We start from the raw sequence: 17173 nt of genomic DNA on the forward strand, positions 1-17173 counted from the left end.
GCGGTGAGGTGTGGGAAGCTGTAAGCCCCAGGCTACTTTGGGCTCGCCTTCCCATCAACCGGAGGCGAGGAATGGTGGTCGTGGTTACTTATGCCCCCACCGAAGATGAACATCCGTGGAGGGATGCAGGCAAAGCCGATGAGTCAGATGCCTTATATGACCTCCTGTCACAGGTGCTGGCTAAAGTGGCACCTCGGGATAGAGTCATCATGTTGGGTGACTTCAATGCCCGAGTTGGTCATGATACTGGCACCTGGTCTGGAGTGATTGGAGGGCATGGGCCAGATCAGCTCAATAACAACGGTAGGAGGCTGCTAGATTTTTGTGCAGCCCATGGGCTTGTAATTACCAACACGCTGTTCCGGCATCGGCGCATCCACACAACATCATGGATGCATGCCGGGTCCAAGCAAGAACATCTGCTGGACTACATAGTGACGGACCAGCGAATGCGAGCCCATGTCCTTGACACCAGGACCTACCGTGGAGCTGATCTGCCCTCTGACCATCGACTAGTCATCTGTAAGATGCGCCAGCCATTCTTCCACTCTGGTGGTGGGTGTACACCTAGGACCCCATTCCAACATAAAGTGGCCTGGTCTCAGTTATCTGATGAAAGTTGCAAGCGAGAATTTCATCATCGCTTGCGGCTGGGATTGGCATCGTCCCCGACTCCTCCTGATGTCGAGGGTAAATGGGCGAGGTTTAGGACTGTGACTCATGCAGCTGCAATGGCTGCTTTGGGTACGCGGTCCAGACCTCCCCAGAGACCCTGGCTGACAGAGGAGGTGTTTAGGATGGTTGAGAAAAAGCGACAGGCCCACTGTCATCGGCTACAGAATCCCACGTCAGAGAATGAGGAGGCTTACCGCAGCCTTCGCTCGGAGGTTCGGAGAGCCGTGAGGCGCTGCAAGGATGGGTGGTGGTCGCGGGTTGCTGAGGAGATGGAGTCTGCCTCAGTGGCCCGTGATCACAAATCTCTATTTAACTCCATCAAAAAAGTAACCTGCAGCGCCACACCTATTACCATCATTAGGGGAAAAAACGGTGATCCAATCTCCGACCCCCAGGAACAGGTTCGCAGATTTGCTGAGCATTTCTGTGAGGTCCTGGGGGAGGGAAAATCCCTCAGCCAGGAAAACATCATGGCACAAAGTGAGGATGACCCTGCTGAGGCTGCGTTGCCTCAAATATTGGAAGAAGTCACCCCCTGTGAGTGGTTGGCTGAGGTGCCATCTGCTGAGGAAGTAGTGAAGGCGATCCGGAGTCTGACACCAGGAAAGGCAGCGGGCAGAGATGATCTCCCAAGCGAAATGCTGAGGGAGGGTGGCGTTTGTGCACAGACTGCCCTATATGACATCATAACAACAGTCTGGACCACTGGACGGGTTCCGCAGGATTGGAAGGATGCCCTGGTGGTCCCCCTTTTTAAGAATGGGGACCGCACAGACTGTAACAACTACAGGGGCATCTCACTCCTCAGTGTGCCGGGAAAGGTCCTGGCAAGGATTATTCAGCATCGCCTTGCCAGGCACGCTGAGGAGAGGCTTGCGGAGCCGCAATGCGGTTTCAGGAAAGGGCGGTCCTGCACAGATGCCATATTTTCTGTCCGTCTGCTACAGCAGAGGTGTAGGGAATTCCAACAAGACCTACATCTCTGCTTTATTGACCTGGTCAAGGCCTATGATACCATCAGTAGGCCTGGGCTCTGGGTCGTTCTTCGTGCGTTTGGAGTACCTGACCCTCTGCTCACGATCATTAAGGACCTTCATGATGGTGAGCGGGCCCGGGTAAAACTACGTGGCCGGGAGTCAGAGCCATCCCCTGTACACCTTGGGGTGCGACAGGGATGTCCTCTGGCTCCCACATTATTTAACATCTATTTTGACCATGTAGTTCGTGAAGCCTTCAATATCTGTACCCGGGGAATCTCCATATGGTACAGATATAATGGGAGGCTAATCGATCCCCGGGTGCGGTCAAGGGATGGCTCCGTATTGCTCAACCACGTTATGTATGCTGATGATTTGGTAATAGCTGCTCAGTCAGAGGAGGAGTTGGAGACGCTGCTGCTGAGACTGGAGCGTGCCACTAAGAGGTGGGGCCTTACCATCAGCCCCACCAAAACTAAGCACCTGCCTGGGTATTTTGTACCATCGGACACTCCACCCCCACAACTCCCAATCGGTGATGGGGCAGTTGTGGAGAGAGTGGAGAGTTTCCCATACCTGGGCAGTGTGCTTATGACTGGCTCCAGTTTAACAGCAGAGGTCTCACTCCGAATCAGTCGAGCGGCAATATCTTTTCATCGGTTGCGTAACGCTGTGTGGAAGCTATCTGGTCTGTCGCTCCGCACTAAGCTTCAGGTCTTCTCGGCCACGGTCATTCCCTCCCTTCTCTATGCTTGCGAAACGTGGACCCCCCTAATGGAACATCTTCGCCGGTTAGAAACATTTAGGCTGGCCTGCCTACGATCCATCCTGGGTTTAACCAGACTGGATTGTGTGAGGAGCTCACAAATCCTTGAAAGATCTGGGCAGGGTCCCATCGGTGAGCTCCTCCGGCAGGCAAGGCTGCGATGGCTGGGTCATGTAGCCCGCATGCCCAGCCACCGCATGCCGAAACAGCTTTTGTTTGGCCGGATTGAGGGGGCTAAGCGGGCGCGGCACGGGCTAGAGAAGAGATGGAGTGATGTGGTACAGGAGGACGTGGAGCTGAGTGGACTTGCTGATGACTGGTACCAGCGGTGTCAAGATCGGCCTCTGTGGAGGAGGCTCGTAAAGGATGCTACTGGGCAGTTGGAGGCAGTCGCCCTCCAACAACAACGGAGGGCGGAGGAGCGACGCTCAGAACAACGAGCGGAGCGCCTGATGGCTAAAGCACAGCAGGTTGGCACAGTAGGGGGCACAGGTGGTGCATCAGCCAGTCATCTCAGTCAGTCGACCCGTGGAACCTGGGTCTGCCCCGTGACCTCCTGCCAGCGGGCGTTCGACACTTCACGTGGCCTCAGGGTGCACATAGCCTGGCACAAGCGTCGTGGTGACGTCACCGCCACTTAGTGGCGAATGGCGGTTGTTGTTGTTGTGTCAGTCGATGTGTGTATGGCAATGTGTCTATGTGTGGCAGTCCATGTGTGTGTGCGTCGATATGTATGTGTGTGTAAGTTCATGTCTGTGTGTGTGAGTCTATGTATGTGTGAGTCGATGTGTGGCTGTCAGTCGATGTGTGTGCGTGGGTCCATGTGTGTAAGTCCCTGTGTGTGTGTCTGTAAGTCCATATGTGTGTAAGTCAATGTGTCTGTAAGTCTATGTATGTGTGTGTCTCACTCGATGTGTGTGTGTAAGTCAATGTGTGTGTGTGTGACTTGATATGTGTGTGTCAGTCCATGTGCATGTGTTCGTCGCTGTGTGTGCGTGGCTCCATGTTAGTCAGTGTTAGTCCATTTCGTTGCGTGCCTGTAGGTCCATGTGTGCATGTTAGTCCATATGTGTGCTTTATTCACTTGCTCAGGGCCTATGATACCATCATTAGGCCTGGGCTCTGGGTTGCTCCTCGTCCTTTTCGAGTCCCTGACCCTCTGCTCACGATCCTTAAGGACCTTCATGATAGTGAGCGGTCCCACATCAAACTACGTGACCGTGAATCAGAGCCACTCACTGTACATCTTGGGGTGCGACAGGGATGTCCACTGCCTCCCACATTCTTTTACATATATTTGGACCACATATTTCGTTAAGCCTTCAATGCCTCTACCGGAAGAATTCACATCTGGTACAGATACAATGGGAGGCTCATCGATGCCCGGGTGCGGTCAATCGATGGCTCCCTATTGGCCAAACACGTTATGTATGCTGATGGTCTGGTAATTAATGCTCACTCAGAAGAGGAGTTGGACGCGCTGCTGCTCAGCCTGGAGCTTGCCACTAAGAGGTGGGGCCTTGCCATCAGCCCCACCAAAACTAAGCACCTGCCTGGGTATTTTGTACCATCGGACAATCCACCCCCATAACTCACAATTGGTGATGGGCCAGTTGTAGAGAGTGCAGAGTTTCCCATACCTGCCCAGTGTACTCATGACTGGCTCCGGTTTAACACCAGAGGTCTCACTCTGAATCAGTTGAGCGGCATTATCTTTTCATCGGCTGTGTGCCACTGCGTTGAAGCTACCTGGTCTCTCGCTCCGCACGAAGCTCCACATCGTCTCGCCCACGGTCATTCCCTCCCTTCTCTACACTTGCGAAACTTGGACCCCCCTAATGCAACATTTTCGCCGGTTACAAACATTTAGGCTGGCCTGCCTACGATCCTTCCTGGGTTTAACCAGGCTGGATTGTGTGATGAGCTCACAAATACTTGAAAGATCTGGACAAAGTCCCATTGGTGACCTCCTACGCCAGGCAAGGCTGCATTGGCTGGGCCATGTAGCCTGCATGGCCAGGCAAGGCTGCGTTGGCTGGGCCATGTAGCCTGCATGCCCAGCCACCGCATGCCTAAACACCTTTTGTTCCGCCGGATCGAAGGTCTCTAAACGGGTGCTAGAGAAGAGATGGAGTGATATGCTACAGGATGATGTGCAGCTGAGTGGACTTGTCGATGACTGGTACCAGCGGTGTCAAGATCGGTATCTGTGGAGGAGCCTCGTGAAAGACACTACAGGCCAGTTGGAGGCAGTTGGCCTCCAACAACAACGGAGGGCGGAGGAGCGACGCTCACAAGAACGAGCGGTGCACCGTGTGGCTAAAGCACAGCAAGTTAGCAGGGTACAGGGCACAGGTGGTGCATCTGCCAGTCATCTCAGTCGACCTGTGCCATCTGGGTCTGCCCCGTGACTTCCTGCCAGCAGGTGTTCGACACTTCACGTGGCCTCAAGGTGCACATAGCCTGCCACAAGCGTTGTGGTGACGTCACTGCCACTTAGTGGCGAATAGCAGCTGTTCTTGTGCAGTCTATGTATGTATGTGTGAGTCGATGTGTGTAACTCTGTGTGTTTGAGTCGATTTGTGTGTGTAACTACATGTCTCTCAAGTCAATGTCTGTGTGTGTGAGTCCATGTGTTTGCGTGCATGTAAGTCAGTGGGTTTCTATGTGTATGGGTCCATGTCTGTTTGTAAGTCCATGTGTGTGTCTGCCTTTTTCGCCCGGGCAACGCCGGGTACTAACCGCTAGTCTAACTTATAAAAGGCATTTTTTGTCTGTCTGTTTCTCTGTCTGTCTGTCTGTGTACGCTCACTTGCGGGGGATTTGGCTCTCGGACCGTGGGATTGACGTCGAAAAAAATTTGCCGGGCGGCACGCCCCGGGCTCCGCGGTGGGAATAGGCCATTTCGTTTTCCCATCCGTCACCTTAAAAGTGGTTAAAATCGCGTTTTGGTGCGATCTATCTTAATTTAGTAATTTACTTTTGCCGACCGGCTCGCGACAAAGCGCGCCGTTGCGTATGCGTGAAACGCTGACGCGAGTTGCCCCTAACAACGGGCGCGCACGCCGTCGCTGCAGGGTGGACGCCATTTCTCATTCACGTTCTAAATGCAAACAAAATTTACACGCAACGCCGAGGTAAATTCATCAAAGTGTCATGTCCACTTCTCTCCCCCCACCCCCCCCCCCATGTGTGCAATTACTATTATAGGGTCGGAAGATGCTAAAATTATCGCGCCTTTACACGATTATTCTAGCACGGGGGGGGGGGCAATCTAGGCGAGGCCGGGGGCTCTGCATGGTACTAGGCCTCAACACGCCACTCTTGTCAGGTGAGGACTTTGTGCTATAGAGTCGATATACCCAGCGTTGCCCGGGGCAAAAATATATTTTAAAACTTCTGAAAACTTAAAGACATAACATACCAATGAAAATATATAACTCAGTAATTTTAAATATAACCTGAGCGCACAAAGAATCGATTCTTTAAATCGCGCAAAGGAATCGAAGATTGTAGATTTCTTTAGAATCGCATATTCTCGTTTAATATACAGTAAGGTGTTTGCATGTCGGCAAGTATGCTAAACAATTCGAACAGACACACATTCACAAATTTCCCTTTCATATATAACATAAAGTCAGCATGTACTACTGTAGTGAAAGCTGTCATCATAGCAGGAACCACCATAGTCGGTATGCACTGCTGTAGTCATAGCAGGATACCACCAGTCAGTATGCACTGCTGTAATGAAAGCAGGAGCCACCATAGTATGCACTGCTGTAATCATAGCAGGTCCAACCACAGCCAGTATGCACTCCTGTAGTGATAGTAGAAACTGCTATCCAGTTGGTAGATACTGCTATATAGAGTTAGTAGATACTACCAGTAAGTATATACCACTACAGTCAGTAATACTGCTACAGTCAGTAAATACTACGACACAGTCAGTAGATACTACTATAAAGTTAGTTGTTACTACTATAAGGTCGGTAGATACTACTGTAGGCCCAGTAGATACTACTACAGTCAGTAGTTACTACAGTCACTAAATACTACTAAACATTCAGTAGCTACTACTGGCTCAGTAGATACTACTATACAGTCAGTAGATACAACTACAGAGGCAAGAGATACTACTTACTATATTGTATTAAGGGTGTGTAGGTATATATACCTACGCAGGGATAAAGATATTTTTTGAGGGGGTGGGTCGACAATTTTCAGAAACCTTTTAGATCAACTATGTACCCCACACTTCCTATGACTTTTTGGACTTGTGCAAGCCTCTTATAATTTTGTTGGTGGAGAAATGGACAAACGGCCCACCGGGCTTTCAAAATACCTTAGTATCTGTGTATGTATATGTAAGGTTTTTAAGAGAAGTTTTGAAATATTTTTTTTTTCAACCCGGGCAACGCCGGGTACTTCCTGCTCGTAGGTTAGATAAAATACTGTAGGAGCCAGAGGACATCCCTGTCGCAGAAACGGCTCCGACTCCCGGCCACGAAGTTTTACCTAGGCCCGCTCACCATCATGAAGGGTCAGGGACTCCCCATCACAACCACCACCACCCTCACGGTGACTCTCTCACCTCCAGCTCGTACTCCGCCTGCGTCTCTCTGTCCAGCGACTTGTCGGGGGTGTTAGATATGATGCCTGTGACGAGTTGGTTCACCGGAGGTCAACCACAACCATATGCCGGCCGGCACATGCACGCACGCGGTGGGGGGGGGGGGGTGGGGGGAGTTCGTTATCGTGATGTCGGACTCTGTTGAGTCACATCGCGTCAAATGGAAATGCGTCGATAGTAAATGTTGCTGTATGTTAGTGCTGTACTAGTAATGAATTGGCACGTTCTGTGGTGCATAGAAGTGTCGTGTAGTGTCCACCATACACTACAATTGTAAATGTTGTGAATTTGCTCTCCTCCCCCACCACCGCCCGCACCTGACGTTTTGTTTACGGTGAACATTCCCCGTGGGTCGCCACTAACGATGTTGAACGTGAGGCCCTTGCCCTGGGGCACGCTGTCCTTGTCTGGGTCCCAGGCTTTCACTTGGAATATAACGGAATGAGAGTTCTCCATAGCGTCGGCCTGGTACCACGTCTGCGACACCCACGGGGGGTTGTCGTTCACGTCCTTGGGTGGGGGGGAAAACCACACACGGTACTCTCATCGTGCCGTTTTCAAATGCAGCGGTGCATACGCACGTGTGAGTGCGCGCGAGTTTCTGTACCTGCACCTCCACGTAGATGTGCAGTGTGGAGAAGCGTTGGAAGACTCCGCGATCCGTAGCGCGCACCTCGAGCCAGTAGCTTCTCACCGTCTCGCAATCCAGCGGCCGCATCGTGACGATCACCCCTGCCGTCGCGAAACGCCATGAACGACACGCAGCAGAGACGGGCGCCAGCGTGAGCCGTCAGCGGGCGTCATGAACCATGAGGAGCAGGGAGAAGGAGGGTAGTAGTGGTGGTTGTAGTGGGTGCGGTCTACCGGTCTCCAGATGAATGCTGAAGACCCCCAGGTCGGATCCGCCCACGAGGGAATACCGCACCTCCCCGTCCAGACCCTCATCGTGGTCCGTGGCCGTGGCGGTGAAGATGACAGTCCCCACGGGGATGTCCTCCGGCACGTGTTTGCTGTCCATGGAATACGCGAACCGCGGGGCGTGGTTGTTCTCGTCAACGTCCGTCACTTCCACCGTCGCCCGGCAGACGGTCGACGGTGGCCCCCTGGGGTCACCGTCGTGCGTGGCCACAGTTAGGTCGTAGCGGCGTCGTCTCTCGAAGTCGAGCGGCCGTGCCAGCTGCAGGGCCCCGCTCGTCTCGTGCACCGTGAACGTGCCGTCCCCCTCGTCCACGATAACCAGCGTGTAGTGCACCTCCCCGGCCGGCCCCACGTCGGGGTCTCGAGCGTCCAGCCAGCCGAGGACGGCCCCCACTGGGACGTCTTCGGGCACGCGGAGGCGGAGGGGGTCCGGCGCGCACGTGGGCGTGTGGTCGTCCACATCATCCACCGTCACGATCACCGCGGCGACGGAGGAGAGGCGGCTCTCTTCCGGCACCAGGTCCGACGCCTCCACCAGCAGCGCGTGCTCGGCGCACCGCTCGCGGTCCAGCGGCGCCGCCACCTCCACGGCGCCCGTCTCGGCGTCCACGCGGAAGAGGTCGGTGTCGGACAGCAGGCGGTAGCGCACGGAGCCCGCATCGCCCTCGTCGCCGTCGGCGGCCTCCAGCCGGAGCACCTCGTGGCCCGGACGCACTCTCTCCGGCACCCGGACCGCGTAGGCGCGCCGCGAGAACTCCGGCCGGTTGTCGTTGACGTCCAAGACGACGACCCGGAGGGTGGCGCTCGCGGAACGCCGCGGCGTCCCCAGGTCGTGGACGACGACGTTCACGGAGTAGGAGGCGGCTGCCTCGCGGTCAAGCGGCACCAGGACCTTCACGATGCCAGTCTCTGTGTCCACGGTGAAGCCGCTCGCCCCGTCGTCCGTCAGGGCGTATAGCAGCTTCCCCTCGAAGCCATCGTCCGGATCCTCGGCTTCCATTCGGATGACCTCGGCCCCAACGGGCAGGTCCTCGCGGACTTCCACGGCGGCTGCCGGGACGGCGAACGCCGGCGCGTGCCGATTGACGGTACTGGCGGCGACAGGGCGCGGGCGGTCTCGCCGTTGGTCCGCCCGGTGGAGCATCTCGCCCATCCTCTTGGCGATCTCCGTCGCCACGCACTGCAATGACGGCCTCCAACCGGGACGGGCGTCCTGGACCGAGATGTTCAGGAACGTCTCTGCCGAGAGCTCCCCGTCGGTGGCCGTGATGCCGAGGTGAAAGGCCCCCGCCGGCCCGACGGCGACGTCGGCGAGGGAACGCGCAAGCGTCACGACGCCGAGGGCGTCGTCGAGCGCGAAGAAGCCGCCCTCGTTCCCGGACGCGATGCCATAGAGCACCGGCCGGAGGTCGTCGGCGTCGATGGCCAACACGGTCAAAATCTGCTCGCCAGGCCGGAGGTCCCGGGGGATCTCACCCACGCAGTTCCTCACAAAGACGGGCTCATTGTCGTTCACGTTGGCGACGCGGACAGTCGCGATCACCTCCGCCTCCCGGCGGAACGGAGTCCCCCAGTCCGAGGCTCGCACGTGCAGCCAGTAGACCCCCGCCGTCTCCTCATGGTCCAGCGGCCCAGTCGTGACGACGATGCCCGTGAAAGGGTCGACGGCGAATGGGCCGGGCTCGGTGTCCGCCAGGCCGTACGTCACGTGGCCGTCGTACCCCTCGTCCTTGTCCGTGGCATACACGGCGAGCACGAACGTGCCCGCCGGGACGTCCTCGCTCAACAAGGCGGAGTAGTTGGGCCGCTCGAAGACCGGGGCGTGCTCGTTGTAGTCCACGACGTCAATCGTGACGTTGGCGATGCTCGAGCCGACGTCGGTACCGACGTTGAATGCGAGGCGGCGTCTGTCGACCGCCGCCAGAGACTCGCGGACGGAGACGACCCCGGTGGCGGGGTTCACGGCGAAGAAGTCGCCGTCGGCACCGCCTCGGACGACGTACCGGCAGCTCCGCGAGCCGCAAGAGGCTCTGACCGCGAGCACGACGGCGCGGGGCGGAAACCGCCGCTCGACGGCGCCCGTGTAGACGCTCCGCTCGAACGCGCCGGCGGCGCCGCCCTCCCGGACCGTGACCCTGACGGGCCGCGAGTGCTTGGGCAACCTCCCCCCGTCACGCGCTTGCACGGTGAGGTTCACCCCAAAGGGGAAGTCCGCCCAGTCCAGCCGCCCCGAGAGCCTCACCGCGTAGGTCGAGCCGGGGTCGGTTCCGTCCGTCGGGGCGACGGAGAACGCCCGGAGGGGGTCGCCGGCGATGATCTCCACGGCGCTGATCTCCCCCGCGGGGCCGCCGTCGTTGTCCTCCACTGCGAGCTCGGCGTACGAGGCGGCGGGGTCGGCAAATGACGCCCGCGGCCCGTGGGTCGCGACGACGGCAATGCGCGGGGGGTCTTGGTTCGCCCAGACCACGTTCACCGTGATGCGCGCCGAGCTGGACAAGCCACCGCTGTCGACGGCCAGCACCTTCAATATGTACATCCCCCAATCATCGCGCTTCAGCCTCTTGACGAGCATCACAGCGCCGCTCGTCGGATGCACGGCGAACATGTGATGTGCCAGGGCGTAACGGAAGCGCCCGTTGGGGCCCTCGTCAGCGTCCGTGGCGGTGACGCGAACGACGACGGTGCCCGCCGGCGCGTCGTCGGCGACGAGGAGGCCGACGGTGCTCGCCGGCGCGTTGAAGTCGCTCGTGCCGTACGATGACATCGAGAACAGCGGGCTGAATTCGTTGCGGTCCATCACCCGGACCAAGACCGTGATGAACGCCAGACAAAGGCGGCTCCAGGTGACCGCCCTTATCCTCAGTACGTAGCCGCGGCGCTCCTCGCGGTTCAACGACACATTCCCCGTGCGGATGCGCAAGATTAAAGTGTCACCCAAGTGCAACCCCTCTGCCGTGAACCCGGCCCCCTCATCCCCGGATACGATGGAGTACGTGGGTATGAAGCCCGAGCGGCCGATGTAGAACCCCATCCTGCTGTGGCTCTCCACGTACGTCCTGGGCGCAGAGTTCTCGTAGACGGTGGCACTGTAGAAATATCTGGCTAAGCACAAGGGCGGCTCCGGCTGGCCGCCGCACGGCGGCAGCAGCAGCAGCGGGAGGAGCGCCGACGCCATCTTGTCGAGCGTCATGGTCTGCACTCGAGAGGCAATGACGACAATGACGACACCGAGCAGCGGTCGGAAAGGCGGGTGCCGCGAAAGTCTCCGGGTTCATTCGGTGCTCCTAACGGGGTATCGGTCCTCCTTCTCCTGTAACATGTCAGATCAAGACCAACCATAAACTAAACAATTTTTATGTTTGCCAGGCAAGGCGCCCCCCACCGAGGTACCGGGTAGCGCTTTTTCAGTAGCGAACTGGCCGTCGTAAACGATAGCTCAGCAAAGTGGCTCATCATCGTCGTCACGTGGCCAAATACCAGGCGCAGTAGTTAACATCTCCTAGCACCGTGATGATGATGAGAGATGCAAACTCCAAATCTACAGCAGCAGGCGTCTTCAGGGTTGGGATCGAACCCACGACCTCCTGCGTACCAGGCGAGAGAGGTGACATCTCCCGACCACCTTTTCCAGAGACCCATCCCCAACGTGGACATTTGCGGCGGCCAAATTACTCCTCAACGTTCGCTCGTTCGCAGTGGCGGAGCCAGTGGGGGGTGGGGTGGCACTGTTGTGTATATAGGCCTTTTTCCATTTTTTTATATTAATGATTTTGCCAATATTTTTTTTCATATAATCACTCGCGGGGTCGCTGGGAGCACAAACAAACAGAATCCCCCCTCCCCCTTTCGAGCAGCTGTCTTATCACTCTCGCAAAGATAATGACACCCTCCCACCAACGGAAACGGTCAGTCATGAAGTCAAATTAAAAAAACACACGCCCCCCCCCCCCCCCCCCCCGACGAAGGATAACAAACAGGCGTTTCGTTTTGGTTAATTTTTTCATGCTTCTGCTAACAAATGGTAAAAATTCCAAAACTTAGCGACCAAAGATGAAGCTAACATTATCGATCCTCACACTCACTCCACTTAAAAACCAAGCCACAATCTACATCAGTGGATCATTACTCATTTGTGAATTCAATACTAATGTTATTTTCACCTTTAATAATTTTCTACACCTGACCGAAGCATCAAGAATAATTCTAGCAGTCAGGGTTATTCCTAAGCCAAAACGAATCCTCTATCCTCGGGATATCAGATACTAACAAGAAATTTTGGCATAAAAAGAGAGACACGGGCCATACATCACAATCGCAGCTACCAGCGGCAGAAGACGGCGACCATCAGCTCGACAAGAAGACACAGCAGCTCGGAAGAGGACAGCAAGCCAGCTCCGGGGCATGGCCTCGAGAGCAACAATGCGTGTGGTGCATCGCAGAGAAGAGGGGCGAGGTGATGCTCTGTGCTGAGTTCGGCATGGACCGACAGAGTATCGCTGAAAGTTATTCTCAGCGTCAAGCAATCAACCTCTAGAAAGGGCGGAGAGGGCCAAGCATCGGCCAAGCCAGCCTTGTAGAAAACCATCTGCATACGAAATCGGCACCGCCAGAGAGAGACGGAGCAAGAGTGAGTGCGCAGCAGCGCCACCAGCGCCACCAAGCAAGGGTGCCAGCTGCCAAGCGTTGTGCCAACTCGGCTCATCCAGCAGGGGAAAGAGCCTGACCAGCCGCCCGTGAGCAAGAGTGTCAGCGCCAGCGAGCGCGCCGTGGGTTCGACCCACACGCACACCGACCAGCACCAGCTGGGAACCAAGACAAGAGATAGGGAACCAGCCGTCGTTTGTATACCCTCCCCCACCCTCACAAACCCACGACGCTCCCGGCGTTTGCTCACACAATAATTTACCAAAGAGACAATCCAACGCACCCACACAATAAGAAGACTAATTATAAAAGTGCATGAACCATCAGCTGGCCGTGAAGGCATCGCGGCTCAGCGAGTGATAATACGTCGTTTATAAGTACATTAATTTTTTCTTCTTATTTTGTTTTATGTGAATTTACTTCTAATCGCATAAATTACCAATAGATTCATCGATACATGATGAATCACGCTCACAGAGATAACATCGTGTTAAACCCGTTTCTGTAGCATGTAATCTTGTCTACGAATTAATTAAAGCTTAGCCAAAAATAAGAATCTCCCGTAGGAGGGCACGCACCCCGCTGCACACCCTTATTCCAAGACATTTAGTTAATTATATAATCTTGCCGATGAATCTATTGATGTATACTTTTGCCTTTGGGGTATAATAATTTGCTTTTATTGCCTTTCGTATAAATATCGTTGCATGCCTGTTTTAAAGACTCTCCCTATCACCAACTAAGCTCGAGTTATACGGTGGAATTAATCATATGTGCGGTTGCCAAAGTCAAACAACGCAACCATTGATGGTTAAATGTACTGCTCACTGAGGGAAATTTCCCCGATGGTACCGGGGGTAATTCCAAGCATGAGAGTTCGCATATTAAAGTGTCATGTTTTTGTTTATAGTTAAAATTGCTTAACACAGAAGTGTTTGAGTGTTTCCTTCTTGAGTTCATGCCTAATAATCTTAATAATAAGAACTGTATCCTGCGGTGAGATTTGAATTTGGAGACCTGAGATAAACACTAATACATAATCAGTAAATGTTAAAGCAGGAATAATTGTAATATAATGATAGATAATACAAACTTAGACAACAAAGCCGAGCTTAATCTAGCATACTTACAGCACACCTGCATAACTTCATACAATTCACTGTATGATCCCGATTGATGATACGACCCTGAGCAACGAAGCGAAGCCTAATTATCATAACTGCCCACATTAGCACAATCACATAAAATAATACGATTCTCTAATTAGCATAATTTATGCACATATTTACATCAAATACTATAATTTTAGATAAATACGCATTTTTCAAAATTTCATTAAATTTTTATTATTTTCATCAAAATGTTCATACCCGGCATATACAACAGCACGTGCCCTCCCCAATGATTCGATCATTATTATTAGTAGTAAATCGACATTTTGCGACACCCACTGCCACTGTGTAGCATATTATTACGTGCCAGGGACTCTATGAGATGATAGGATATTAGTCCATAATTGGCAATAAGTAACGGCAAAGCAGTTATAAGTGACTTAGAATTGTGCGCAGTTGCGTACAGAGTACACTACACATTAGTATAGAGTGTAGTAGCAGTGGCAGTAGCGGTAGTAGTAGTGGTAGTCATGGTGATAGTAATAATGGTGGTAGTAATGGTAGTTAGTGGTGATAGTAGTGGTGGTAGTAATAGTGGTGGTAGTGGTGATCATAGTAGTGGTAGTAATAGTGGTGGTAGTAGTGGTGGTATTAGTGATAGTAGTGGTAGTAGTGATAGTAATAGTAGTGGTAGTGAGAGTGGTGGTAGTAGTAGTTAGTGGTGGTAGTAGTGGTAGTAATAGTAGTAATAGTGGTGGTAGTAGTGGTAGTAAGAGTGGTAGTTAGTGGTGGTAGTAATAGTGGTGGTGGTAGTAGTTAGTGGCGGTAGTAGTAGTGGTAATAGTGGTGGTAGTAGTGGTAGTAAGAGTGGTGGCAGTAGTAGTGGTAGTAGTAATAGTGGTGGTAGTAGTAGTAATAGTGGCGGTAGTAGTGGTAGTAATAGTGGCGGTAGTAGTGGTAGTAATAGTGGTGGCAGTAGTAGTGGTAGTTAGTGGTGGTAGTAGTAGTGATAGTGGTGGTAGTAGTAGTGATAGTGGTGGTAGTAGAGAGGGTAGAGGGAGAGAGCGAGGGAGATAAGACGCGGTTCAGTGATGGTGCAGAACAGACGTTTCGGCCTCAACCACCTCTACAGCAGCAATGCTGCTCAAAATACACATCGTTTATTGTTGGCGCCTGAGGGTACCGAAGTCGGTTTCACCACCTCAAGGATGAACTTGCAACCGAGTTCCCTGGAGAGATAACTGGTGAGGGGACCCCGACGCAGACTGGCTTCCTGGAGGTGCAGATTGTGGGAGGGAAACTTCTCCACTCCAAGGCCAACGGCGATGGGTTTGTAGACTCAGATGAGAAGCTACAAAAGATCTTCTTCAGTGGAGTGGAGAAAGCCCTCGAAAAGAAGTAGCCAGAATGTGTGGAAGCAGAAGCATGCTTTGCATATTCTTGGTTCTTTCGGTAAAGTCACCACGTAGAACGAAAACAATAAAATAATACAAATATAAAACAATACAATTCTCACGACGTTTCGACTGCAACACAAGCAATCATCATCAGGTGTGAAATTTTCTTGCTGTGGTTTTCACACATGATGATGATTGCTTGTGTTGCAGTCGAAACGTAGTGAGAATTTTATTGTTTATATTTTTATTATTTTATTGTTTGCCTTCTACTTTACCGAAAGAACCAAGAATATGAATCCCTGCAGTCACTAAAGCTTTAAATCAAAACATGCTTTGCTTCTTAACAGAGGTAAAGGCTTGTCTGTGTCACTGGTTCTAAAGAAATGTATTGATGTTAAAATAATGTATGATTCAAAGCTAGCACATTTATAGTAAGAAATCAGTCAGCATGTGTTAAATAGTCCACTGCTGTACACACAGCTTTTGTTAAACTGGCACAAGAGCAAATGTAACTTTTCAGTGAATATTTTTATATGAAAATAATATCTTACATTAGCACGTACAATTTGTTTTCTGGGAGTTTATATATATCCAAATTATTAATCATTACCAACAAATGTACTTGGTTTCCACGTCTCATTTGCTCTTTTTTTAAAGTTGTCTAAAATGCAAACACATCCTTTGTTCTGATTAACAGCTCCATAAATCTTTAAAAAAAATCTAGATTTTTGTTTTAACCACTGCCTGCTCTTGCTCTCCATTGCCTTAATCGTCGTAAAAATGGGTTTGTTTCATACTTTGCTGTCGTGATAACTTCCTCTTGTTTTGTGGCCCCCTTTGGTGACAGCTTTAACAGGACTCGTGGTCGTTTCACCGTGAGCCGGCGTCGGATGAAGGAGATGGCTCTCAGCGCCCTGCCACGATGAACAAACCACCAACGAGTTAAACTCTTGTCAATCGTCTCCTCTGCATACACATCTATCACTTTGTTGCCACTGGGGAGGAGACGCTGGTATTTTTTTAATTGATTTTAAATTTCACTTGGGGGTAGGTATGTTGTCAATTGTATCGTTTAATTCCCGCGCAGACTTTACTTCGAAATTGGTCTTCAATAAACCCGCGATCTTGATAGAATGCATTGAATCAGAAGACAGACTTTGTTGTGTTTACTGTTCTAAAGTATGTTTTTTTTGTAGTTTTCAATTGTTGGGCTTAACTGTTAACTGTTCCTTCGAAAAAGCAAATAACTGAAAACACGTGTTGCAGGGGTTTAACTTTGGCTAATCATTGTCCCAAACTAAGGAAGTTTTGTTGCAATGGCATGCATACATGTCCTAATTGGTATTGGCAGTAAACACAATGCATTCAGAGTCTTCAATACATATAAACATTCAGGAGTTTCAAAAACCATTCCGGACTGGGCCAGTCTGATATTTGACAACACGTTTTTTTTATTGAGCATACATTGCACTATTTATATCAACGTTGATTAGCCAAAACCAATTTCAAGTATGCTGCTGCAGTGGAGTCGTCGTGCAGTGCATTTCACGCAGCTGAAAATAATCCCACACACTTGGTTCCCCTGATTACAACGGAGCCATTGACATTAGCAGTGTCGCCTACTGTATTACAGTGAAGCTACACTGTACTCGGCAGGGATTTTGTCTTAACGCCTATGTACAGTGAGGGAAAAAAGTATTTGATCCCCTGCTGATTTTGTACGTTTGCCCACTGACAAAGAAATGATCAGTCAATCATTTTAATGGTAGGTTTATTTGAACAGTGAGAGACAGAATAACAACAAAACAATCCAGAATAACGCATGTAAAAAATGTTATAAATTGATTTGCATTTTAATGAGGGAAATAAGTATTTGACCCCCTCTCAATCAGAAAGATTTCTGGCTCCCAGGTGTCTTTTATACAGGTAACGAGCTGAGATTAGGGGCACACTCTTAAAGGGAATGCGTCCTCCTCGGTCTCAGAGTCCCTGGAGAAGCTCGCGGTCGTGACGAGAGCCATCACCAGGGAACGCGTCCGTCGTGAACGACGCCC

The 17173-nt window shown here is 52.0% G+C and overlaps 2 protein-coding genes across 2 annotated transcripts in view; one reads left to right on the forward strand and one right to left on the reverse strand.

The window, feature by feature from the left end:
• The window catches only part of LOC142908944 (protocadherin Fat 1-like), a 28213-nt gene extending 17099 nt beyond the window's left edge, over positions 1–11114 (reverse strand). Inside the window, exons 1-4 of the mRNA XM_076059626.1 lie at positions 7913–11114; positions 7656–7780; positions 7366–7558; positions 7010–7074 (exon numbers count right to left, since the gene is read on the reverse strand). Of these exons, the coding sequence (XP_075915741.1) occupies positions 7010–7074; positions 7366–7558; positions 7656–7780; positions 7913–10997 (3468 nt within the window). The 5' untranslated portion in view covers positions 10998–11114. The remainder of the gene's footprint in view (positions 1–7009; positions 7075–7365; positions 7559–7655; positions 7781–7912) is intronic.
• Positions 11115–14859: 3745 nt separating this feature from the next.
• LOC142909009 (selenoprotein W-like) lies at positions 14860–15128 on the forward strand. The gene is given in 2 exon segments (XM_076059682.1): positions 14860–14889; positions 14891–15128. Coding segments are annotated over 2 exon segments (264 nt in total). The 3' UTR covers positions 15125–15128.
• The last annotated feature ends 2045 nt before the right edge of the window (positions 15129–17173 follow it).

Source organism: Petromyzon marinus, unplaced genomic scaffold (genome assembly GCF_048934315.1).
Source record: "Petromyzon marinus isolate PM22_M1 ecotype Great Lakes invasive population unplaced genomic scaffold, UKy_Petmar_22M1.pri1.0 PM_G_Scaffold_11, whole genome shotgun sequence".
Classification (NCBI taxonomy): Eukaryota; Metazoa; Chordata; class Hyperoartia; order Petromyzontiformes; family Petromyzontidae; genus Petromyzon; species Petromyzon marinus.